The sequence below is a fragment of the Schistocerca americana genome, chromosome 1, assembly GCF_021461395.2.
Source record: "Schistocerca americana isolate TAMUIC-IGC-003095 chromosome 1, iqSchAmer2.1, whole genome shotgun sequence".
NCBI lineage: Eukaryota > Metazoa > Arthropoda > Insecta > Orthoptera > Acrididae > Schistocerca > Schistocerca americana.
In genome coordinates, this window is record NC_060119.1 from 19,458,193 (window position 1) to 19,485,807 (window position 27,615).

At 42.9% G+C, this 27,615-nt stretch overlaps 1 protein-coding gene across 3 annotated transcripts in view; it reads right to left on the minus strand.

Annotated features, from left to right (window-relative positions):
- The window catches only part of LOC124545798 (serine/threonine-protein kinase NLK), a 443,318-nt gene that overhangs the window by 66,773 nt on the left and 348,930 nt on the right, over nucleotides 1-27,615 (minus strand). For all 3 annotated transcript variants that reach the window (XR_006967642.1, XM_047124747.1, XM_047124758.1), the window contains exon 4: nucleotides 4,961-5,067. Coding sequence is in view for 2 of the 3 variants with exons in the window: in XM_047124747.1 (XP_046980703.1) it covers nucleotides 4,961-5,067 (107 nt within the window). In the remaining variant the exon portion in view is untranslated. The remainder of the gene's footprint in view (nucleotides 1-4,960; nucleotides 5,068-27,615) is intronic.

A 27,615-nucleotide genomic window follows, 5' to 3' on the forward strand; every position in this document is an offset into this window, starting at 1 on the left:
AAAATAACAGGGAACCTCCAACCTGCTGCACTCGCTGGACAGTGTGTCTAAGGAGTTCAGCCTGACTGGGTTTCCTCCAAACACGTCTCCGACAACTGTCTGCTTGAAGTTGCGAGAGAACGTGATGCCAATCCTGAGCGGTCCATTTGGCATGTTGTTGGGCCCATCTGTACCGCACTGCACGGTGTCGTGGTTGCAAAGGTGGACCTCGCCGTGGACGCCGGGAGTGGGACTGTGTCTGTGGTGCAATATCCACAGTCAATGTCTGTCTTCAGTTCTGGGAACCGGGGTAATGCAAAACTTTTTTTTTATGTGTGTACTTTGGAAACCATATGGCATAACAATATAGCATTTTTAGATGCAGAGCCGTGTAGCCATAGGAGTGTGTGTTCATGCTCTACGATCATTTCTCTAGAGCTGGTACCTTCTCGGCACTGACTCGGATGAGTGCCAAGGGACAGATTGGCGCGAAACTGTCTTCGCTGAACAGGAGTTACACACACAGCTCACTTTGTTCGTTAATGAAACGTGAAATGTAGTGGGTACAGTACCCACCTACTTCTGGTCACTGTGTTGCAGGGAGGGTTGACCAAGGACAATGTGGGGAGGGGGGATCTGTCAATCTCCGACTTTATCCTACGAATGTGAGAATACTGTGCCACTCCCATTCACACAGGGAAAGATGGCCAGTTGGAATCGTAAATTCTGCACTACGATCAATGTGCTAGAAATATGAAGCTAAACAAACTGCATCTATACAGGATGCTGACTGGTACACTTTGGTGCATATGACCGAATGGACGTACTGCACAACCATCTATCTGCATTCGCAATCTAGTATATGGTGCTTGCTAAGTAGTGAAGGGGTGGTTTAGCGATGATACAGAAATTGGAAAGAGTTCTACTGTGTCACTGGCTGGTGCTGAAAGTATGGAACAACTGGTGAAATTGCTAAAATTGATCGCACTGTCAATTGCGGTGCTTACTACAGTACATCGTCCCGTATCGAAGTTGTCTTTTCCGTCCCATTCATGCAGTGATAAGCTATTGATTATCACACAATGATTGACTGACACCACTTGTTTGAGATGTAGAAAGCATTGGTGGAACCTGCCACTTGTCACTGCGGAGCACAATGAGAGAACAGTACCTCTCTTTATTGCTACTATCCTGGGCATGTTGTGAACAGCTCTTCCTGGCGATAGTCAGCACCGAAACTGCAAAATGAGAAAAGAATGGTCTCCAAAATGGAACAATGAAGCATGTGTTACGCAGTCACTGTGGGAGATGAGATTACTTGTATAGATCATCACCTTCCAGTTTCTGCATGTAGCGATGCCTTCCACTTTTTTGTTATTCAGAAACATCGCCTGTGTGTTTTATTTCTACCATCCCTTGTGTTGTGAGAGCAGCATAGTTTACGCCATGTGATGTTCTGCTTTCTGTGAGAGCCAATGGATCAAAGCATGTTAATGTCAGTTTAGCCCTTGACACACACCTTGTAAGTCATGGTAGAAAAACAAAATGTATGGTGGTGTAAAAAGCTGTAGTCATACACTGCTCGAATGTCTTACACCTGTAAAATAATGTATTAATCTGCTTACGAAAAAACAAAACAGGAAACTTGTCTTGCGATTAATAGTTTGTGGGATCTGGTCTTTCTCCAGTGCAGGTGACAAAACTTTACATAGATCTGTGAAGCAGACTTGGATCACTGGCATTCTGCTCCAATGGAGCAATACATGTATATGTAATATGCTCAATGTCAACACGCAGGTGGGACTTGCTTTTCGATATAGCGGTAGAAAAGGCACGATAAAATTTTACAGGAGGTTCTATTACAGAGAGTGGTATGACTGGTTAAACTCTGGATGTATTAGTTCATAGTTTTTTACCTACTCTCGATGTTACAAAATAATGACTAGGAGTGTTCTCAAACATACTAAATGACTGCATAGATGCTGATCTGTATCAGTATTTCATACACCTGCAATGAATGTAATGCCCTCGTGCATAACAAGTTCTAATTTGAACACACGAGATGCTCTGAAACAGATGTGATTTTGCTCATAAAACTAGCAGAAAACAACTGCGGAATCATGACTCTTTATTATTATCGCCACGACTGTGTGATTAAAAATACCGCAATACTGAGGTACTGCAAGTCCTGTGTTATTTCATACTACATAACTGCCAAGCTTTTTGGAACCTAGAGAGGGTAGTGTTGTACGCAACATGTGTGTAGATCGCATTAAGCAGGCTGTTGTGTGACGATCAAATTGCTTACAAACCTAGTATGCAAGAAGCTGCTGCTATTGCAAATGATATTCTGCTGGATTTAGACTACTTCTTCAAGTACGAATGGCAGAAAGTTCACACGCAGGTCGGCAGAGGGGAGCAATGGGGCAAGAATGTAAAATGTCAGCATGCAGATGGTATTTATTTTCAATGTATCTGAGTAATCTTATAGGGTTCTCTATTAGGTGACGTTATGTGGTTCTGTTACAAGAGACGATCTCATACATTTCACAAACGTCAGTGTGTTAAGCAGTACATTGGTAAAATGGGACTGTCCATAGTGTATAAAACAACAAAATTCTTTTGAATAATAGCTTTATTGTTTTTTGTGACATGTGAGCAAATGATATTACACATGGCTGAAATGTTTGTAGTATACATGTCCATGACAAGTTATTTATGGACACTGATTTGAATGCGAGGGAGAGTCTGAAACCATGTAATTTTGTCCATCAAATAAATGGTTCAAATGGCTGTGAGCACTATGGGATTAACATCTGAGGTCAGCAGTGCCCCAGAACTTAGAACCAGTTAAACCTAACTAAACTAAGGACATCACATCCATGTCCGAGGCAGGATTCGAACCTGCGACTGTAGCGGTCGCGCGGTTCCAGACTGTAGAGTCTAGAACCGCTCGGTCACTCCGGCCGGCTTTTGTCCACCAAACTGAAAGAAATCAATCACTTAACATAGATTTTTTTTTCCTTCAGAGTTTAAATTCTCTCTTTATCTCTATTCTGATCAAAGTTTCGAAATAATGAGGACATTCTGCCGTGATTGGCAGTTTTCGCAGTAAAATAGTGGAAGTTTTAGTTTCGATTTTACGCAGGGGGACATGTCGATGAGATTAATAATACTTCATATCAGCAATATAGCACCGACATCAGCAGTTTTGTCATCTGTAATCGATGACTGTGCTACAGTTATTTTTCCGCACGTCGTTGGACGTCGTAAAATAAGGGGAGGGGGGGAGGGGGGGAGGGAGAGAGGAAGGGAGAGAGAGAGAGAGAGAGAGATGGGAATTATATCCTAGAGTCAAACGTGAAACCTATACCAATTTTGCTTACAGAACTAAAAGGAAATGAACTGCGCCTATTTTCATGGAAACGAGAAATTGATTATTGTCGCTATTGTGTATTTTTATTTTTTAAAATAGACATTCGCTTATAAGAGGTGCGTTGACATTAAATACAAACGTTCTCCATCGCAGAACGGCACGTGCTTCTGGGCGGAGCATACGGGTGGAGTGGGTCATAGTGCGGCACAGCTGACTTTTAGACAAACGAGTCGCACTCGAGGTAGCTGTCATTTATCTCTCGACGTTCTGTAGTGACGAGATAGAACGGGCCAGTGGAATGTAAGAGTGGCTCCAAGTTGGTTAGTTCGTGACTGCACATCGATGAGAACGCATGCGTTGCATTATAAGCGCCCGTTTTTCTTTTTTGCACGACAATTTCGATGCGTAATTAGAACACTGAAGCGTTTTCCATCGTTTGTGGCAGCGTGTGTTGGCAGGGTGAGCGAGGAGCAGCGCAGCGGGAGGCGAGACGTCAAACAGCGGCGGCCACGGTGCCCAGCTGGACGCTTACACTGGTAAATGGCCAACACAAGCTTCTCGTCAGCTGAACTAAATTCCCAACAAAAATAAAGATAGCTTGTAGGTGAAGGGTAGAGTTTTAGTACGTCTGCCACTAGTTTCGAATGATATTGTGAACTTTTTTCCCATCAGGATAACAGAAGGTTTTCTTTTCTCATTGCGTAGCGCTATGCGTATTTTTGTGTAATTAGGACCGATTTTTACTTCAGTTTCCCAACCAAAATACATAAAGTACACTAACCTAACCGTCCCCTGCTGCATGTGGACTGTTTCCGTGTACTGGAAGGTGGACTTGGTTTTCCCGTTCAGAAGGCCCGGCATTCTACTCCCAGAAAGGCCAACCGCCATTTTGAATTTCCCACCAATTGCCGGGTGGAGTGTGGGGTGGGACGTCAGCACATCCGTGGACAAAGAAATTGCTGCCATTTTGGAAGTTCCCGGCAAAACTGGAAATTCCTGGCAATACGGCGGTCGGCGAGGGGGAGAGGTGGGGATGGTGACGGGACGCGGCACGGGAAAACACTTGACGTCATCTGGTGGTGGGGGTGGGGGTGGGGGGAACTGATTGATCAATTCAATTATTTTGTACAGCAGTTTTATATCACAACTGTCCTCGGAATCCCCTTATGCTACTACTCGGATGAACTCCGTGAGTGTTTATGAAACATGTGACGCAGTAAGGACAGCAACTGTCAGTTAGTGACGATTATATGTTTCTGAGCTGGTTTGTGCTGCATTGCTTCGAGTGCACGCCTAACGTTTAGCGTGCAGTGTAATTAAATTTCTTTAAGCGCGTGTCTCGAAGTTTTTCATTTCACCCTGCAAACATACTCGTACCATCCCCAACAGCTGCACAATCTCTAAAGCTGCAGCGAACGTGCAAAAACGGTGTAGACGGGGTGCACATGGCAAAAATCACTGTCAGAAAGTGACTTCTTGCTGTATTTACTGCGTCACCACTCAGACATTGAATTAATTTTACGACCTACAATTTTTTTCCCAATTTAATTCACAAGAAAAGAACTTACAGCTAATGTGAGGAAAAATACGTTGATTATTTCTTACCTCTGAGGATCTGGTAGAGGAAGACTTTGATGTGGTCGGCGGACAGGTGCTGGGGAGATACTATTATTTTGTGTAGATCACTCTGCAGGAGCTCCGTGATGACATAGCTGTGAAATGGTGGTCAAGGATTCGTACGACATCGACGTGAGTGCAAACAGATAAACAAACCCATACATCCGCCACGTCCGTTGCGGCTGTCAACAAAAATGCAAGTTACAACACACGTCAGCTGAGCTGACAGGTATCCCGTACATGTGAGAGGCAGACTGGGGATGCAGGAAGGTAGTAATGAGCGGCGGCGGAGGCGTCGACTGCTCACTCGCTGGGGCTGACTCAGGTGCGTGGGAAGCGAGTGTTAGTCGGGTGCACCGCAGAAACCGACATCCTAATGCAACGTGCCACGGTCAGAGTAACTGTACTGACGTTCGGAGCTTCACTTTCTCCACCAGCTGCCGCCGAAGACTCGAGGACTGTGTCACAGTTAGGTAGGACGAACTCTAACAGAGAGCAAACCGACCATTTTGTGGCTCATTAAGTCTCTAAAACTAGAGATGGTTGGTGATTACGCCTCGCCTTGTTCTAAAAATATGCCGTCATTTGTAAATTATACCTGAATTTTGGACAGCAACACATAACGTTGTTCTATCATTGAAATGTTGCGTAGGAAAATATCGACTCGATAAGGCTTTATAATGATTACGTCAGTTTCTTTTAGTAACATTACGTATTTAGCTATAGCGTCAGTTTCAGTGGAAACAACGTGAAAATTGCGAGCACTGGAATATGCGACACACACAGTCTGGCATTTCGATGGAATAGGAGTCAAAAAATATTTCAGAGACCGTGATACGGAAAGTAACCAAAAGATGACCAGTCGAAACTGACTGATTCTTTTTCACTAGATGGGATGGTACGTTTCAGTTCAATGATTGGATGGATCATACCGGCAAGCACATTTCGAGTACGGCAATTACTCGACAATATAAAAGCTCGTAAGTACCAGAAGCGCACAAAGAATGCCATCGCCGTTGTTCACAGTTCAGTTCCGTTCGTGCGACAGTACCACAAAAATGTTGTAACATTTGTTTCTGAGGCTGCACGGAAGGCGCGGCGTACAGTGTGTTTAATTGTAAGATCCCTTACCAGGTTGGATTAATAGAAGAGATAGACATGATCCAGCGAAAAGCAGCGCGATTCGTCATGGGGACATTTAGTCAGCGCGAGAGCGTTACGGAGATGCTGAACAAGCTCCAGTGGCGGACACTTCAAGCAAGGCGTTACGCAATACGGAGAGGTTTATTATCGAAATTACGAGAGAGCACATTCCGGGAAGAGATGGGCAACATATTACTACCGCCCACATATATCTCGCGTAATGATCACAACGAAAAGATCCGAGAAATTAGAGCAAATACGGAGACTTACAAGCAGTCGTTCTTCCCACGCACAATTCGTGAATGGAACAGGGAAGGGGGGATCAGATAGTGGTACAATAAGTACCCTCCGCCACACACCGTAAGGTGGCTCGCGGAGTATAGATGTAGATGTAGATGTAGATCCTACAGGAGTGCTGGCACTACAAATTGTGCGTCACGCTTACACGAAAGCAGACGAAAGGCTCGGAAATAAAACTCGCTTTAAATGTTGTTCGTAAACAAAACTGAAATTGTCATATATATATATATATATATATATATATATATATATATATATATATATATATATATATATATATAATGGAAGGAAACATTATATATATATATATATATAAATGAATGTATGTATGTATGTCTGTCTACTATGCGCTCACAAACCATTCATCCGATTGCGATGAAATTTTGGTGATTTGTTCTCCGTACGCCCACGAAGGTTCCTAGCCGAAAAAAAGGACACATTCTTGAGTAGATATGACGTCATAAACAATGAGATGCCACCGCGGGAAAATGCCCAGATTTATGCATCCACTATTTGAGAATGAGAGCACTTAGCGACTAGCAACAAACCCTCGCTGACACCCCCCACAAAATAATGAAAATCTGCCGCAATAGGCATGACGTTTTAATGTATTATTTCGTTACTATTAACTCTAATCGCAACATATTTCGCATACAGTATCCACATATATCAGTAAACGCGCCGGCAAATTTATGTCTCTTTACGACATATAATTCAGGAGATATGACTTGGTAAACATCGAGATGCTTGAAAAAGTGTCGCGTCAGGCATGACGTTCTGTTCTATTATTTCTTCACTACTAACACTATTCGCAATACGTTTCGCAAAGGTGTTAAACCACGGGAGTATTCCTACAAAACGTTGTGCCAAAATGTTAAATCAATCGGTCAACAACTTTCCGAGATTTCTTTTTAGCACAACTGCACAACAAAAACACGCAGAACAGTAGAGCGCAAAACAATAACGAAGCAGACGACAATGGCTACCTTGTGCAACACAAGTCAGCTACGTAATGTTGGCAGCAGTAGAAACTGCGTGCCTACCGAAGCCTCCCGACGTTTACCGACTTGTACCGATTCAGGACTACACGCTGTACTCTTGACGCCGCCTCCTGTGACAGTGGCCGGTGTTGCGCAGCAGCGGCGTGGCGCGGCGCGGAGCGAGCCCGCGGTCGGCAGCTGGTAGGCCGGCAGGCTGGCGCGCCCAACTGGCGAGTCGCGCGCTGCCTGCTCGTCTGAAGTGTCGATAACAAAGCGGGACGTCGTCATCCTCCGCGATCGACGCACTATCCAAATACGAGGACACTGACAGACTCCGAAGTGCGTTCCCGTGCGCGGACGCACAATTCTCATTTGACCTCTTCCGGTTTTTAAGCGACTGGGTGTATGCCAGTGCTCTACGGCGAGCGGCATGTCGTATCAGGGCTGGCTGGAAGGAGTGTTCACCGAGAGAAGAGGACCCGGGTTTTACTTGCGACAGTTGAAAGGGTCAGCATTTAGACTACCGGCACAAATCCGCAGGAGCCAGGTGGGCGGCTCTAGTGGTCCCATCTCTGGAAGTTGCTAGACTGCAACGGTGCATTTAACCATAGAAATAGCTGTAGTTAAATCCTTATTTACTATGGCGCCTCTTACGTGCACGACTGTACAGCTACTGCAGCAAGTAACTGTACAGGGCAGCGTTCGCAGCCGCGGAAGCTGTGTGAGAAGGACTAGGTCTAGGACTAGGGGAATGCGCCCAGCGCAGCGGCCTCGTCAGCTGGCTGTACGGGCGGGAGCAGAGTTCACAGTATCGATATTCATCCTATTACGCAATTTTGATTTCACAATGCTCATTTGACTGAAAACCCTCTTCGTATCTGTATTGAATGGGGGACCCTTAACACTGTCAATTCAGACACACCGTAACTCTTGAAAGAAATTCGTGCCTGTGGAATCTTTACAAGCACCTACTTTAGCCGAAAAATCCACTGTAAAACTACTGTTCGCCATTTTATGAAACTGATATTCCGTCACTAACTAATGACTCATTCAATTACGTCGGGCTTAGTACAACCAAATATTTCATTCAATTCAGTAATCATCGGTTCTTTATAAGAGACTCGAGAACTTCGTTTGCTGAAAATATGCTAATTTTCTTCGGGGTGTGAATGCCATTAGGAAGCCCATTTCTTAGTTCTTCGGTTGAGTGCTATTGTGAAATCTATGCACCGTTTACGAGGGAGATTTCCAGTTTCACGGCTGAGTTTAATTTTTGAAATTTTTCTCAAATTCATACCGTATTGTACGGTTTAGCATCTACATAAGAATCAATATAACCAGTCTGGATATTATTTTCGCTGCAGGTATTGTAATTCTCCGAATCACTGACTGGATGACGTTTTTCAAATCCCGGAGTAATTTTGTAGAGTCAATCTTCTCACTATCAAAAACCTCGGTTATCTTTTGCGTTTCCTGTACGATTGGTTCTAAGTAACACACATATAACTTATCACAGGCTTCAGCTGTGCCAGATTCGAATTCCAGCAAACCCACGAACGTACACACTAATTTTTGCACTGAGACGCTGAAACAGCGTATACAAACGACGAGTAGTTTTGTAACGGATATATGTTGATTCATCTAAAATTAAGCTCAATACATTTTCACCAATATCTTGACGCAATATTTCCGAAAAGTGTGCAACTAACACATTTCTCTGCACTCAGTTCTGTGGAACTGGATTTCTCTCACACATTTGCCCCCTGAAAATTATTTTTTTTTTTTTTACACAATTCTGACATGTGGTCACACGAAAGAATTTAACTGTTTTCAGCAACGAACATGCAGATTCCTGCTTCCGATAATGTATTAGCATTTGTTTTAGTCTCTCTTAAAAGAAAGCTTCTGTTGCCGAAAACTTTCGGAAGGATCCGAAAATTCGCTGTGTTTCTGTGTTTTATTAGCTTTTTAATGTCTGCTAACTATGCATTAATTTCGCACTTTCAGCAATTACACCCTTTACATTGAGGACAGAACTTCCAAACTTTTCTGTAATGTTGTTCGAGCAATAGGTCCCATAGCGAAACACAACCGAAATGCACAATTTTGCACACGGACACACTTGGAATCAAACACTGAAATGAACGTAACCTGAGTGCACAGCATTCTGCCTGACTCACTGTTGCGACTTGTTTTGTTCATTAGATTAGAACGAGGGAATTCACAGAGAAAGATGAGTGTTAGGGCCAGGAATGCGCTGAAATAAGGCTGAAGAGGGGCAGCGGCCTTTTCAGTAGTTGCATGGGCAACAGTCTGGATGACTCACTGACCTGGCCTTGTAACGTCAGCCCAAAACGGTCTTGCTGTGCTGGTACTGCGAAACTTTGAAAGCAAGGGGAAACTACGGCCGTAATTTTTCCAGAGGGCATGCAGCTTTACTGTACAGTTAAACGATGATGGCGTCCTCTTGGGTAAAATAGTCTGGAGGTAAAATAATCCCCCATTCGGATCTCTAGGCAGGGACTACTAAGGAGGACGTCGTTATCAAGAGAAACAAAACTGGCGTTCTGCGGATCGGAGTGGAATGTCAGATCGCTTAATCGGGCAGGTAGGTGAGAAAATTTAAAAAAGGAAATGGATAGGTTGAAGTTAGATATCGTGGGAATTAGTGAAGTTCGGTGGCAGGTGGAACAGGACTTCTGTTAGGTGAATACACGGTTATAAATACAAAATCAAATAGGGGTAATGCAGGAGTAGGTTTAATAATGAATAAAACAATATAAGGGCGGATGAGCTACTACGACCAGCATAGTGAACGCATTATTGTGGCCAAGATAGACACGAAGCGCACGCCTACTGCAGTAGTACAAGTTTATATTCAAGTAGCTGAAGAAGAGACTGAAGAAATGTATGATGAGATAAAAGAAATTATTCATATAGTTAATGGAGGCGAAAATTTAACAGCAATGGGGGACTGGAATTCGATAGCAGGAAAAGGAAGGGAAGGAAAAGTAGTAAGTGAATATGAACTTGGGGGGGGGGGGGGGGGTAAGGAATGAAAGAGGAAGCCGCCTAGTAGAATTTTGCACAGAGCGTAACTTAATCATAGCTAAAACTTGGTTTAAGAAGCATAAAAGAAAGCTGTATACGTGGAAAAGGCCTGGAGACAGTGGAAGGTTTCAGATAGATTATATAATGGTAGGACAGAGATTAGGAACCCGATTTTAAATTGTAAGACATTTCCAGGGGCAGATGTGGACTATGACCGCAATTTATTGGTTATGAACTGCAGATTAAAACTGAAGAAACTGCAAAAGGTGGGAATTTAAGGAGATGGGACCTGCATAAACTGAAATAATCAGAGATAGTAGAGTGTTTCAGAGAGAGCATTAGGGAACGACTGACAAGAACAGGGGAAAGAAATACAGTAGAAGAAGGATGGGTAGCTTTGAGACATGAAATAGTGAAGGCAGCAGAGGATCAAGTAGGTAAAAAGACGAGGGCTAGTAGAAATCCTTGGATAACAGAAGGGATATTAAATTTAATTGATGAAAGGAGAAAATATAAAATGCAGTAAATGAAGCAGGCAAAAAGGAATAAAAACATCTCAAAAATGAGATCGACAGGAAGCGCAAAATTGCTAATCAGGGATGGCTAGAGGAAAAATGTGAGGATGTAGAGGCATATATCACTAGGGGTAAGTTAGATACTGTATACAGGAAAATTAAAGAGACCTTTGGAGAGAAGAGAACCACTTGCATGAATATCAGGAGCTTAGATGGAAACCCAGTTCTAAGCAGCAAAGAAAGGAAACCAGAAAGGTGGAAGGAGTATATAGAGGATCTATACAAGGGCGATGGAGTTGACAGCGATATTATGGAAATGGAAAAGGACGTAGATGAAGATCAAATGGGAAATATGATACTGCGTGAAGAATTTAACAGAGTACTGAAAAACCTAAGTCGAAACAAGGTCCCAGGAGTAGACAACATTCCATTAGAACTACTGATACCCTTGGGAGAGCCAGCCTTGACAAAAGTCTACCATCTGGTGAGCAAGATGTATGAGACAGGCGAAATAGCATCAGACTTCGAGAAGAATATAGTAATTCCAGTCTCAAACAACGCAGGTGTTGACAGGTGTGAAAATTACCGAACTATCAGTTTAATAAGTCATGGCTGCAAAATTCTAACACGAATTCTTTACAGACGAATGGAAAAACTGGTAGAAGATCTGGTTGGATTCCGTGGAAATTTAGTAATACACAAGGCAATACTGATCCTTCGAATTGTCTTGGAAGACAGGTTTAGGAAAGACAAACCTACGTTTGTAGCATTTGTAGACTTAGAGAAAGCTTTTGACAATGTCGACTGGAATACTCTGCTTCAAATTCTGGAGGTGACAGGTGCAAAATACAGCGAGCTTAAGACTATTTACAATTTGTACAGAATACAGATGGAGTTATAAGAGTGAAGGGACACGAAAGAGAAGCAGTGGTTGAGAAAGAAGTGAGACAGGGTTGTTGCCTATACCCGATGTTATTCAATGCGATGACCACAACAGCAATAATTTTGAAATTCGTAAAAAGTTACAAATTTTCATAATTTATTTTCCCACAAAATGAAAAAAAAAGGCTCAGAAGTGTATTTATCGAGTCTCATAGTATTGGGAACAAAGTATTCATTGAAAATAAATTTAAATCTCTCAGTTTTGGTTTCTTTATTACAATATTTTCAATTTTCGCTTTCATTACGACGTTTTCGCATATACTCTCATTAAGAGAGGTGTGTAGCATTTAAATAAATCACCAGAAAAACAAAACATTGTAGTTTTGGAGAGGTATCACGTGCAACTTCAACATATCTTTTTTTCAGCAAACTTTGAAATAGTGATGTGCCACATTCAGTCTAGACCTGTGTGACTAGATATGAAATGCCCTGTTAGATGTTGGGGTGATGCAAGTGATCCCGTCAAACTGCGTAAAGCGTTCTGGCCATTGATAATGGATACAATGAAATAGACGCTGCCGAATACGTACTTGTGGCAGGTTGTTCAGTGTGGTTGCTCCAGTTATTGAGCTTTCTTTTTACGCAATAGCTCATTAAACAACTGCAAATGTATATTTGTTTAACACAATGCAAGTAACTCCACTACATAAACACGAGCTGGGTGAAGTTATTTTGTCTACTCACACGAGGGAGCTAGAAAGGAGAATGCTGGGGAGGCGTAGTCAGCCTGTGGGGGAAGTCCCCGCAGCTGGCGTACAGCTCGAGAACAGTGTGCACAGATTTACCCAGATTCTGTACACGTGCGTTCATATTATTGGTAATACATATCTGAATTCCTTGACGTCGCAACGCACTCTGTGGAAAATAAACACACTGGTCCATATCTGGACACTGCGTCGGCAGTGACTCGTAAGCAGATATGCGGAATGGTTGGTACAACTTTGTGAAAACCCTTTTTCTGTTGCTTTTTGTGACGTACCGCGGTAGAGACAATGTGGAACTGACCGCTCGCTCTTCATTTTCCAGACCTACAAAGGAAGCAACTGATGACCGCAATCCAGCGACCTAGCTTCCTCCACACTTCCAGCCTCCAACCCTTCATTTCCAACTCTCTAACACCCAGTGTGCGATTTGTGCTTTTACCAGTGGGGTGGGGGGGGGGGGGGGGTGGGGGGGGATGTCTTACGGGGTTAGTATAATTACATATGTTACTAGCTTGGACCGTGGCGTTACCCACGGTTAAACAATTGCTTATAAACAGATATTAATGCCGAAACTCACTATTCACGCGTATGCACTATCAGAAAAGCCATCCTTTGTTATATCTCTAAAAGTACATTATAGGTAAAGCTTATTTACAAAATCATCTACATACAGGTATACGAGGGGAATTCAAAAAGTAAAGGTACATTTGTGAAAAGTTGTACTTATTCTGATGATAGAAAACTGAAACATGCGTTATTTTTCTACGTAACCTCCCTGGACTTCAATGCAGTTTTCACGACGTTTTACGACTTCTTTTTTTTTTATTTAATCAGAAAATACGTTTGTCGGTTGCATCTGTAACCAATTGTTTACCGCAGCAATGACGTCTTCATCACTTTCAAATCTTCTTCCCCTTAGTGCTTCCGTTAAGGGTCCAAACATGTGAAAATCGCTTGGAGCAAGGTCTGTACTGTATGGTGGATGTTCCAGTACCTCGAATGTCAACTCCTTTATTGCGTCGGCTGTCCGTTTGGCAGAATGTGGGCGAGCGTTATCTTGCTGCAGGATGACACCTCTTCCACGACGTTTGGATCTGATTGCGGGTTTTAGTTTCGTACGCAACACATCACATCCACCATACAATACAGACCTGGCTCTAAAGCCTCGTTTACGCTGGGGCAACGTCTTGCAACATTGTGGCATGCTACGGAAATGTGGCGTACGTTGCTTGCGGCAGGTTAATTTATACCGAAGCTACAGAATTTGTGCCACACATGTGTCGGGTTTGCAGTATACAGGATGATAAAGTGTCGCAGCGGCGGCCTACTTGGTACTTGTACATGTAGCTAACAACGGAAATGAAAAGCAAAGGAAAAGAAAACGATGGTGGAAGATAAGAGTATTTGAAGGAGGTCCACGAAATAGTATCCCAGGAACTAGAAGCAGACGATGGTGCGTTATTTAGTAATGTGTACTTTCGTCCCAGGCGCGGTAGTCCGCGCCATACCGTTGCCAAAAGGTGGCCTAACGGTAAATGTTCGCACAGGTAGCGGGCCGGTCGCCACCCTGTGTGGGAACTTCAGCCCCCAGCTCACCCAACTCTGCGGCACGACTGCCACGCTACTTCCCTCGCAAGCTCGCAAGTAAACGGATGACGCACCTTGACCAAAGCAACAATGACAACATGAGAATGACGATCTAGTTCTAAATGTTTTGAAATTCTTAACTACTAAATAACACTTTTTCAAAATTAACAGTATTAAAAGTAACACTGTATTAAAAACTTTCAGTGTTCGGCTCCACAATTTTAAATTATATGTAAAGTTTTACTCCAGTGCATGGAAAATAAACATCCCAGGTTGGGATGCATAAACTAAAGCCAGAGGGGGGGGGGGGGGGGGGAGAGAGAGAATTCCCACCCCCCACCCCCCCTGCAAATCGCACACTGCTTACACCACAATTTACCTCCTAATAGAGTCCACTGCAGATCGACGTGGTATAATCATTTCATACATGTTCTTCACCTACTTCATTTAAGGATGCATGGTACTTATAAATAGTGGAAAAATCACAATTTTTTATGACTTTATTAAACTCTATAGTTTTTCGTGATTACATTGATGTATACATCATAGGGTTTCAAATGAAAAATGACCTATATATACCAAATTTTAAAGTTATGGTCATGCATGCCGCCACGCCCCCTTTATTCCTGTTACAGAAACCAGTATTATTTCGAAAAGAACTGTGAACTTTATGTTTCCAGCTATTATACGTATGATACATTGTATATATTGGTAACAGTGCAGGTTTCTAGTGTCTGTAAATGATTATCTAGTATTTACTTTTGTTTCGATGAAGCGGTTTGTTCAAGTATTACTTAAAGTTTGTTGCCCAAGTGCTACATATATTTGTCGAAGTTTATAACCTTTAGTGAGCAACAAATACGAACTATGCCACGCATCAAGAAACTCAATAAAAGGAAATTCCGCGGTAACAAGTTCAGAAACAAACTGTCGAAACACACTATTGAAAGTAACCTATGTATAAGTTCTTCAGGGAAGAAACTCCCACATGGCACGATTCCTGCTGATTCAAATGTTTGTGTTAACAATGACGCTGTTTGGAATGGATTTTTTGTTGTTGATGTGGGCATCTTACGTTCTTTGATAAAGGAAGTGCTAAAATGTAAACAATGTGGTGGCGTAGGCTGTAGTAACTGAACACCAAAGCATCAGGAAGGGTTTAGCGTCAAAATTAGTTGTTCTGTGTAAATCCTGCAATAAAACTACCACGAAAATGACTTCGAACATTGTGCATAATTCATATGATGTGAATTTGAAGTTAGTGTATGCAATGAAAAGGAAAAAAGGCTGCTCAAAAGTTTTGTGGTTTGATGGACCTTCATCCTCCCCCTGTATGTTCAGCAAGTGCATAAAAATACTTTAGGTGCCTTGACGGTTGTGTATAGAGCATCTATGAAACGTGCAATAGAAGCAACTGTAAATATTACGACATTGCTGTTCCACTTGATCGGTCGTGGCAACATCGAGGAGATCGTTCCTTGCATGGTGGTGTAAGTGCAACTTCTCTGGAGAATGGAAAAGTTGTCGATGTTTATAAGTACTGCCACACCTGCCACGGTAACACTGAAGGACATCAGTGTTCTAAGAATTATGATGGTTACAGTGAACGTATGGAGTGTGATGGAGCTCTAAAAATATTTCAGAGGTCGGTGACCGTTTATAACGTTAGATATACGAAGTACCTAAGTGATGGGGACTCTAAAGCTTACAATAAAATTAATGAGTTCAGTGTTTATAGTGATACCTTGGTAACAAAGCTGGAGTGTTGTGGACATGTGCAAAAGAGGAAGCTACGAAGAGAAATGAAAGGGAAGTCGCTATCTGATGGAAAATTTCTGTCTGCCCGAGGCAGACTGACAGAAACTGAAATAGACCTGCTTCAGAGCTATTATGGACTGGCCATTAGCCGAACTGCACCTCTGAATGATGTTAGAGCAATGAGAAAAGCTGTGTGGGCCACCTACTTTCCTAAGTTGTCCACAGATGACCCCCCTGATCATGGACTTTGCCCTAAAGGAGCACATTCTTGGTGTGGTTACCAATAAGCAAAAGAATGTGGACAAATATACCACCACAAGCATTCTCTTCCTGCCCTGAAATAAAACCAATTTCTAGCGACCTGAGTGACCCTGTTCTGCTTACGAAATGTCTTCATGGGGGCACTCAGAATACAAATGAAAGTTTCAGCCATGGGAAAGATTACCCAAGAACGTTTTTGTAGGGCTAAATACATTAAAAGTTGGTGTACTACATGCAGGGATATGTTTCAATGATGGAGTGATAGTAAGGTTGGAAATCCTGAGAAATTTAGGCATAAAATGTGGCTATAATATGGAAGATCACTTGCTTGCGTGTGACAGACAACGGGTGCATGAAGCTGAAAGATTCGCTCTTTAAGTTACCAAAGAAGCAAGAAGTACTAAAAGGAATGCCAAGAGGATGCTCGAAAATAAAGAAATGCTGCATCATGAAGGCTATGCTTCAGGAATGTTCTGAGGCACAGTTTAATTGGACTAATATCTTGATTCGCAATTTCCCTCAAGTTGTATTTTTCAGGATTCAGGTACAAATATGTCCTAAAGTTTATAAAGCATTGCTCTAATTTTTTTCTGAAACTTGCAATAGTCCATACTTACGTAGTAGACCTAAACTTTATTGTAGGATCAACTAAATTAAATAAAAAATAACATTTTTACTAGGAAAAAATTTTAAAAATTAAAATGTAAGATGTGATATTTTTTATCCTTGTGATATACGTAATAGGTGTAATTAAATGGGTCTAGTACCTGAGCCATCATGTCACGCATTTCTGGTAAAAATTTGGTCTCCGTCAAATGTATAACATTGAATTAAATGATACCTCAATTTGAGGAAGCATTTTGGAAATAAAAAATGCATCCATTTCTTTGTAATTTTTAATAACCCTAAGCAGGTTCAAAAATATTCAAAATACTTCTAATTTGTTTAGAAAGTGTGCTGCATTACCTGATAACAACAAAAAATCTGTAAAACATATACATTATAAACAGTGCCTGAAAGAAATACTGTTGACTTTTACGTAATATTGAGCCGGAAAGGTACCCTGAATGCTTAACTATAAACAGTAATTTTATAGGAGTGAAACACTACATTTAATTATACGTATATCTCTGTCGTTTCGGAGATGTCCAAAAGAACAGACACTACACAAAATCCGCAGCTATGATACATATTATGTAAATTGAGGGTGGCGCGGGGAGAAAGGGAAGAAAAGAAACTAATGATATCAGCTGCACTGGAACTTTATGCGGAATCGGCGGCAGCGAGTGAAAATGTGTGCCAGAATGGGGCTCGAACCCAGGCTCTTCTGCTCACGGGACAGTTGCGTTAACGACTGCGCCAGCCTGACACAGTGTCTATCGCAAATGCGCGGAGTATCTCGTCACGTCACGCTACCTGCCCCACTCCTGCCTAGCGCCACCGCCCGTGCCCTCCGCGTTCGCCAATTGTAGACTGCGCACATGTGGCACCCGCACCGAAGGTTGTGTATCCTGCACTAGTGTAAGGCCTGCGAGTCTCGGGCGCGTCGTGTGGAACAAGTGCGGCAGTGGACGATGGACGGAGTGGGGTGAAGGACCGTGACACTGGACTGGCGAGACAAAGGCGGCGTGGGGCCGTCCTTGGCGGCGCCCCACCATGCCGTGCCTACATCGCCACCTGCCACATCCTTAGCTACGCAATTGAGTAACGACAGCATTCGTTGTGTCGGGCTTGTTTTCGCCTCGATTCATGAGGGCATCATCAGCAGCCTGAAATACATATACATTTCCAGCTTGCATATTCTGCTACGTGCTGCCGCTGCCGAATCGCGTCGCGTCGCGTCGGCCGCTCTGCCTCAAAACACAGACTCGCCGCCGCTGTGAGCGCCTGCAGCCGCAGTTTATTTATTTTTTCTTTTTTGCCTCGTTCTCACACTGAGGCCTTTAACTAGCCAGCGGCAGCAGGAGGCAGATCTGTCATATCGGCGGGCGTGAAGTGGACTCTGCGGAAACCGCGCAAACAGATAAACATATTGAAGAGATGAGGATGTACAGCTTGTCGTGCGAAACAGGCGATGCAGATTACGAGAGCATTTCGAAGAAGGCCCAAGCGTGCACTGACGTCGGTGCTTAACTGGTTCAAAATGGTAAATATTTCTGAAAAAATTTTAATTTTCATACATGCGATATGTTGTACCAAATGAATTACAGTATAGTATTAAGAACTGGAAATTAGTTACTGTTAATTACGTATACCACATCTTAATGTATCTGGAAGCTATTACACCAACTATGTAAGCAACCGTGTTATCAAACAGAAAACAACGGGTAGAAAATCGAACTTCATTCACGCCTCTTTGTGTCTCAATCAAATGAAAATTAATTGTCTCGCCTCACCTGGTGTGTCTGATGTCGACGAATTATTTCCGTGCTTGTTTCTAACGCTAACAACACAGTTCTTTTATAATACAATTTAGACCAATACCTCCTATCTTTTGAGAAATTGTATGCTTAACACATGAAGTCAGTAAAGAGTTTACTCGTTAAAACTGACGTCATCCCCACCAAATTCTATACTGCGCCTGCGTCAGCCCCTCAGTTAACTAGAAAGTGTCGTACATCCCTCGAACAAAAACTGTGCCCAGAAGTTGGAAGAAAACGTAGGTCACATCAATCTACAAGAAGGGTATCAGAAGTGATCCACAAAACTACCGTCCAATATCCTTCACGTATATTTGTTGTAGTCTTTTCGAACACATTCTCCGTTCAGACAGAAAGAGGTATTTCGAAGAGAATGACCTCCTCTATGTCAACCAGCACCGATTTCGAAAACATCGATCGTGTGGAAACACACGGATTTCGAAAACATCGATCGTGTGGAAACACTTTTCTCACACCAAGTATTGAAGGTAGATGTACTGTTCCTCGATTTCCAAAAGGCTTATGTCCAGCACCATGGCTATCCTTATGATCAAAAGTACGATCGTACAGGGTCACAAGCGAAATTTGTGACCGCAGTTATTGATTGAGAGCCACCAACAGATGTTGACGGAACTTCGGGTGTGCCCCAGGAACTGTGTTGACACCCTTGCTATTCATATTGTGTATTTACGACATTACAGACAATATTAATAGCCATCCACTACGAGTTCAGATGGCTCGGGGCACTACGGGACTTAACATCTGACGTCATCAGTCCTCTAGAACTTAAACCTAACTAACCTAAGGACATCACACACATCCATGCCCGAGGCAGGATTCGAACCTGCGACCGTAGCGGTCGCGCGGTTCCAGACAGAAGCGGGTAGAACCGCTGGGCCACCGCGGCCGGCCCACTACGAGTTCACTGTGGTCCACACACTGCTAACTTGCTCTAACTGTTCAGAAATGTCTAACTGTGACTTCACAAAACGAAAAATGTATCTTATGACTGCAATACCAACGAGTCACAGTTGGAATCGGCCAATTCTTACAAACACCTCGGCGTAACAGATGCAGGCGTTCGAAATGGAATGATAGCATAGGCCCAGGATAAAGCAGGTGGTAGACTGGTTTATCGGTAGAATACTGGGGAGGGGCAGTCAGTCTACAAACGAGATCATTTAGAAATCTTATGTGCAATCCACTCTAGAATACTGTGGGACTCGCACCAAATAGGACTAACAGGAGATGTTGAACGTATACAGAGAAGGCAAGCACGAATAGTCACAGGTTTATTTGATCCGTGGGAGGGTGATGCTAGAGAAACTAAACTGGCAGACTCTTTCTCGAAACAGTTTACAAGTCTACCAACAATGTCTGAGGAACCGGCTTTAAATGGTGGCTCTAGAAATACACTACAGCCCTCTACATATCGCTCCCATGTGGATCGTGTGGACGAGGTTGGACTAATTACTGTACGCACGGAGGATCCATTATCCAACAGTTGGAGTAGAATGTCTGCTTCATAATTTTTTTCCAGCAGTAGGTACTACGATAATTCGCGCCACGTTTGAAAATGGTGCGTCTACTTCCGCGAAATGCAGGCCAGCGCGCACAAATAAAGCACTCCACCTTCATCTGGTTTGTCCGCAGTTCTTGGTCGTGTGGTAGCGTTCTCGCTTCCCGCGCCCGGGTTCGATTCCCGGCGGGGTCAGGGATTTTCTCTGCCTCGTGATGACTGGGTGTTGTGTGATGTCCTTAGGTTAGTTAGGTTTAAATAGTTCTAAGTTCTAGGGGACTGATGACCATCGATGTTAAGTCCTATAGTGCTCAGAGCCATCTAAACCATTTTTTTTTTCGTCTGGTTTCTCCACGATGTGATGAAATACGGTTTTCGCTTCAACTTTAAAAACAATGCCGACATATTGGCTGCACTTAGTTCACAGCAACGTATCGCCCAAAACAAGGGAAATAGCCAGCGGCCACATTTTTCGCTGCAAACCCTGCACAGTACTTGGAAAATAGATAGGTACCACAGTAATTATGACCAATATAGATAACACTTCACCATCATACTGTAATGTGAAGCTATAAAAAACGCAAAAATCAACTTTTTGTACCACTTTAGTATCCACAGAATCCCGTGAGAAGTATTTTACAGTGCAGAAAACGCACAAAATCAATAGAAGTTGTTTTTAATTTTTTTAAAGAAGAGAATCTCTGTGGAAAAGCTATCTCCAGGAGATGACGTAGCTTTGCTTCACGTACGTACAGTACTTTTTACAGCAAGAAATTCGGAGAACTCGTTTTGCTGGTGTACCGCTACCAGCGGCTGTGTGGGAACCGCTTCCTGTGTGCCGTTAAAAACCGCTGCGTCGTGAACCGCACCGCCACACCGCGATGTGTCCGGCCGGGGCTTTAGGTTACAGCTGTCTCAACTAGGCACTTTCTCCGTTCAGCGCGCGTGAGCGACAAGTCATAAATAGACCTCGGATTTCAGGTAAAAACCCATTTTGTTCCTCATTAAACAAAGGCAAGAAAAGTTGTACATACACGAATTACGCCAATTTATGATCAAAAACGTTAGTTTTGTAGCACCTAAAAATACCTAATTTCAGGTCAGGACCTGATGTACCAAAATTTTAAAAGTAGAATTCAATAAAAATTTTTATGACTAACATTCTCTCGTGCTTTACCCAGCTAAGAATTGCGCAAATATTTTATCGAAAACTGTAATTTTCTAGTACGTAAAATACCTAATTTCATGTTAGAACCTGACTACCTCATTTTTAAAAATCCTAAAAATAGCTAATTTCATGTTAGAATCTGACTGTATCAAATTTTTAAAAAATTTTGTATGGCTAAAACTACTCTTCTGGTCATCCCGTCTACTTAGAAAACAGTAATTGAAATCTGGTTTGTCTGAACGACGACAGCATAGGCCAGCAGGCTGTTCCAGCATAGCGTTGCCGCTGTGAAGCGTCAAATGGGCCGGCAGCGCACGTGCTGTAGGAGCCTCGTGGCCAACAAGCCCTGTTTAAAGCACCTACACTGGCTTGATCAAGTCGGTCAGCGTGCTGCTTGGATGTGGTGAAATATTTCACAGCGACAGTGTATCTGTGGAAAGTCAAGCATGCCGAAAGTGTGTATCTGTGGAAAGTCAAACATGCCGAAAGTGTAATCTCTTATTCGTCAGTGCTTACAAGAATTTACTGATATCTCTACAAAACAGAAGAATTATTCACTGCAATGTGTGAAACAACGGCTTAAGTAAAATGTTAACCTTTTATGTGCTGCGCGCACTCAGAGAACAGTGATACCATTGCTTTTCCCGAGTTAACTTGGACCAGACACATGCGAAAGCAAAAATATTGTTTCTAAACCCATAATGTAGGTTAATTTTGCTAGGTAAATCTTGTAAGTAAATTCTTCCACAAAGTCATTTCTTTTTGGTTTTAAGTACGTTCTGAACAGATGTCGCATTTAAGTCAAGTTTTCTAGAGAAATACTGTCACCGCAGCATCCCATCAGAATCCACACTGAGAAAGGACTATTTAGATACTTTATATGAAAATACACTGAGCAGGATAAGTGAAGATATAGGCGATTCATACATGTGGATTTCCGTCCATGAGACAACTGACAGACAAGGTCGGTATGACGCTAGTTTGATTGTTGGGAAGTCAGATCCTGACACTCGCTCTGTACCTCATCTGATATGCAGCAAGAAGATCAGAAGGACTAACCATGAAACAACTGCTCACTTTGTTAATGAAGGCCTCAAATTACTTTTCCCCAACAGTCTAGATGCAAATAAAGTACTTGTATTCTACACTGATGCAGTCGCATACGTGATTGGTGCTGTCAAATTGTTGAAAGAATTTTATCCAGCCTTGCTCCATATCATATGTCTTGCCCACGCCATTAATCGTGTAGCTTGGGCGATATGTCTCGAATTTCCACATGTAATGAAGCTAGTTTCAACCATCAGAAAGGTTTTTATTGATGCACCCACAGTAATCCAGTTATTCCGAACGTACCACTTCCACCAGAACCCACACTTACTCGCTGAGGCACGTGGCTAGAGGCCGTGGAATGTTACAGCGAGCATTTGGAAGACATTAAGAACATTGCTCTTAAACTGCGGGAGGAGGTACTGAGCATTACTTCGGCTAAAGATCTACAGAACCCAACAGTTTCCAACGACACTGCATACATAATATCTCGTTATGCATTTTTTGTCCCTATTATTAAAGCTCTAGAGTGTACAGGGAAACCAGTCTACACGCAACTGCGATTGATGGAAGGGGTGACAAAAAACTCAACTTGGTCCGAGGTTCTATTGGAATGAAAGTTAATGAGAAACTGAAGGCCGTGCTATAATAAAAAATAAATTAATTAATTAAAACAAAAAACACGACTGCACAGTGGCTGACACCTTATCGGGTAAATCAACAGAACACGAGTGTGCGGTCCCATTGGCCTAATGCCGTCATTTAAATATGCTGCGGTTACAGCTGTTGACGTGGAACGGTCATTCTCGGCATATAAGATGCTATTAGCACACAAGAGATGCAGTTGCTCAAAGGAAAGTCTGGAGAAAGTGTTCGTTATTTACGGTGACTGTAACTACGGACACGGAAAATAATATAAAGTGGATTTTTGTCAATCTATTTATCTTCTTTTCAGACAGTAAAATGTCAGATTTTGGTCACCTATTTTCTAATTCTTATAATCTATTTTTGTAAGTAATAGAACCTATTTTAGGTACCTAATTTAAAATTTTTAGTACCTAAAAGTCCGAGGTCTAGCCATAAAACAGATTCGGCGGTACATACGTCACACAACTGCTTGTGACTTACATGCACAACAGCGGAAACTGTAAGTCCAAAAGCTTTAACAAATTAAGGTGAAAAACGCCAGGTAAACAGACGTTGGTCTCATTCCGCTGCACACAGACTGTACCAACCTGAAAATCATCACTGCAACGGCGTGATTATACAGAATGCGTGAAGAGATCGACGATTATTGGGCACAACAGGTTCTGGGAGTGACAACGGGAGTCGGCTGGGCTTCTCTCGCTTGTTCGCGGAGGTGTGTGGAGACGGTAGAGCTGTAGCAGCTACCTCGGAACCGAGTGCGGTCGCAGACGCAGCTAGGGCGCGGCGCCACCGTACCGCCTGCCGTTTTCCACATCAGCGAGATGCGATAGATGCACTCGGCGGCATAAGGAATAGCAGCACACAGTAAGGTTCCAACACTGTACTTCTGGATTTCCACTGCGCTCTTACAGAGTGAGTCACGAAAAGGAGGGAACAAATCACTCCAACCGCCTCAGACCGGTCAGACAGATACCGATGGGAAGTGCGTACAGCAGAAAAACGTGTAGTGCGAAGCGAAGGAGCCGCGACAGAATTGGGTCGCTGTCGACGGCGTCCCTCGCAGGGCAGTATGTCGCCAGCTGTAGAGCAATACCTGAGTTACTCGGATGTTCTCCCCAGGCCTAGCGACGAAGCTGTTGCGTGTCCGTCTCGAGCGAGCGAGCAGCCAGCTATACAGCACAGCGCCGCCGCGACCACTTGCACACCGTTTCGTTTCGCTCGAGTCCCACTCACTCAGCCTCTTCCTTCCCCCAGAGCCTAGCAGCGCCCTCTCAGGTGCTCTCCACGCTCGCTTCGTACGTCGGCACGGTGTACGTGGGGTTACCATTTATTTCGGGACCTTTCTGCAATACTGTGCTGAAAATCCGGGACAAGTGAGCACAAATCACGATGCGGATAATTTTTTTTAAAAACACGAGTGGTAATAATTTATTCCGAGAAAGTGGGCAAATATTAATATTACTGCGCAAAGAACTCCGATATTAACGCAATATTACGAGTTTCGAACATAACTGGCGGAGTAGCTTTGCAAAAAAACAAGTACAACATGGTTATCCGGATAAACGAATAAAAGAATCGGCTAGATACGAGTGTCACTGGAACAATGGACGACTACTTAAATAAATTACATTTCTTCAATATAACTGAGTAACCAGCAAATGGCGCAGCAAAATTCGTCACGAATTATTATGTCTGAATTTCAGAACTTTTCGTCTCGAAACGTATCGGTAATACAGTCCAGCTAGCCGAGCCACTTGCTCTACGTCACAGTGTCGTACGCGAATGTAGCTGTTTCATGATCCTCAATGTCCATTACGGTATTTTTCTATACGCACTCACCAATTTCGAGTCACGGTGATTTACTCAGGAGACCGACTTTTTTTCCTGTCTTAGTTACTTCACGATTTCTAGCGTCGGCTCAATTTCACAAATATTACAATTAATATTCTCACCGTGTCATTCGCAAATGGTCGGTTGGTTAATTACACGTACCACTGACAATTTGAAAGATCCTTTTATCGAAATGATGTGTAACGAGTCAGTTTACAGGATACCTATACATGATTAGCGTTAACAGTAATGAACACGTTATCACTTGATTCGTACTTGTGGAACTACATTTAAAAACAAGTTTTTATTTTTATTTTTTACTTGCTATCAATGGAGTAGAAGGACTTGTCCAGGAGAAAGGATTTTGACTTAGATTCAAAACTTGCTTCGCTACCTGTCAATACATTTTATGATATTGGCCAAAGGATCAAATATTTATTACTGCTTATCGAACTCCTCTCTGACCCACTGACAGCTTTGACAATGGGTAGTAAAGGTCATTTCCCCCCTAGTGTTGAAGGGAGGAATTAGTTACAACGAATTTCAACAGCGAAAATATGTACTGTGACGACGCAGTTGAAATGCTGACGCCTCACTGCAACCAATACTTTCTAAGTAGCGAGTTACGCCAGAAAGTTATGCCGTACGACGTTAGTGAGTGGAAATATGCAAACTCTCAGGAGAATGTTACGTCTGTTTCCAAGATTTGCAGTAATACGAAGACCAAAAGTAGCTACTCTTAACTGTTTCAGAAGCTCGGAATACGCTTCTTTCAGTTTAACTTTTCATCAATATGTACACCCAAATTTTTGGAGCGTTCTACCCTAGTCACTGACTCTGCTCACATGCTATGTAAACTGTTGGCATGACTAGTTGTCGTGCAGAACTGAATGTATTTTTTTTTTAATTTAGGGAAAGTCCACTCTCTGAGAACTACTTATTACTACGAAGGTAATCCCAAAGGTAAGGTCTACTATTTTTTTTTATAAGTACATAACTCTGTTTGTGTGGCAGTTGGTCACACTGTTACGCAGAGTGCTTCACGCGCTATATGTAAACATGCGCAAGCCACGCTGAGGCGCTGAGTCTTGGCTTGGCAGCCGTTGAGAATGGAGCTCCCGTTGGATGTTACCGCCAAGTGCGAACTGCGCGCAGTTATTCGATTTTTGAACGCAAAGGGCAATGCGCCGATTGAAATCCATGGCCAATTGACGGAAGTGAATGGTGTGTCGTGTATGGATGTCAAAAATTTTCGTAAGTGGTGTAGAGAGTTTGCAGCTGGTCGGAACGAAATTCACGACGAACAAAGGAGCGGGAGACCGCGAATTTCTGAGGAGACAGTTTTGAAGGTTGAGCAAAGCATGCGTGAAGATCGGCGGATCACCCTGGGTGATCTCTGCACGTTGGTTCCTGAGGTTTCCCGAAGCACCCCTCACAGAATGTTAACGGAAACATTGGACTACCGGAAGGTGTGCGCAAGATGGGTGCCACGCATGCTGACTTGAGGACCACATGAGGCAACGAGTTGATGCTTCCCGCGCATTTCTTCACCGACTTGCAGCCGAACAGGACAACTTTCTGGATTCAATTGTCACGGGTTACGAAACCCGGGCATACCACTTTACACGTGAGACCAAGCAACAATCGCGCTAGTGGCGGCGAGCTGGTATGACATGGGCATACAAAAATTGCCACAGCGTCTACAAAAATGCATCGACTGAAATGGTGATTATGTCAAAAAATAGCTAACTGATGAAAACCATTGTAGAGATAAACAGGCCTATGTACAAATAAGAAATACGAGGCGTTCCTTTTGAGATTACCCTCGTAACTCTCCTGTTGTTTTCTCTTTAATGGGATTTATTATAATACCCGTATCGTTTGCAACAAGTACAAGTTTTCCCTGTTGAATGTGAAGTGGAAGGTCATTCGCATACATAAGGAATAGGAGTGGACCCAAAATTGGAACCCTGTAGGACACATTTCCTGATTTTTATCTCAGCCACTAAAATTTTCTACGTTTTTCGACATTGTCTGAATGATTCAAAACAACCGTTTACGCGCAATTTGTCAAGTATGATTCAAACTATCTATGTGTAAAGCCATCAATTCCACAAAATTTGAGTTTTTCTACGACAGTATCACGACACAATCGAAAGCCTCGGAGAGATCACAAAAAACATCAACTGGAGGTATATTGTTACTTTAGGCTTGTACTATTTGATGAGTGAATGTATAAATAGCATTCTTCTACGTCGATTGAGCTCAGCTGTGGCCCTAAAAATGGCTCGTATATTTATCACCAACAGCATTAGTCAAGAGAGTATAAAGTCTGTCTGTTCCCCAATATTAAATATACAACATAGACCTCAAAAAACCCATTTCGGTGGAGGTTTAACTTTAGAAAGGCTGACTGGTCAAGGTTTGCAGATTTACTTGATGCTGAAGTGTCTTCTACAGACCCGACGCCAGAACAGTACGACACCTCGTGGCTGTCCAACATCTACATCCCTGGCCAGCCTTATTTACAGATAGCACCTTATTTATGAAATACCTCTCAGTGAAACACCTATAGAAACAGGAAACAAACTCATTTCCTCCATAAGAGAGTCAAAGAGCGAAAAGAGGATTGAAATTGAAAATCTGGATCTGAAAAGAGGGAGCCATAACGCCTGGAGACTTCTGCGAAACTGTGCAACTGAGACCGTGACACACCAAAATATCACCGCCGACCAAACAGCACACGAACTACTGCTAAATGGGAAGCCCG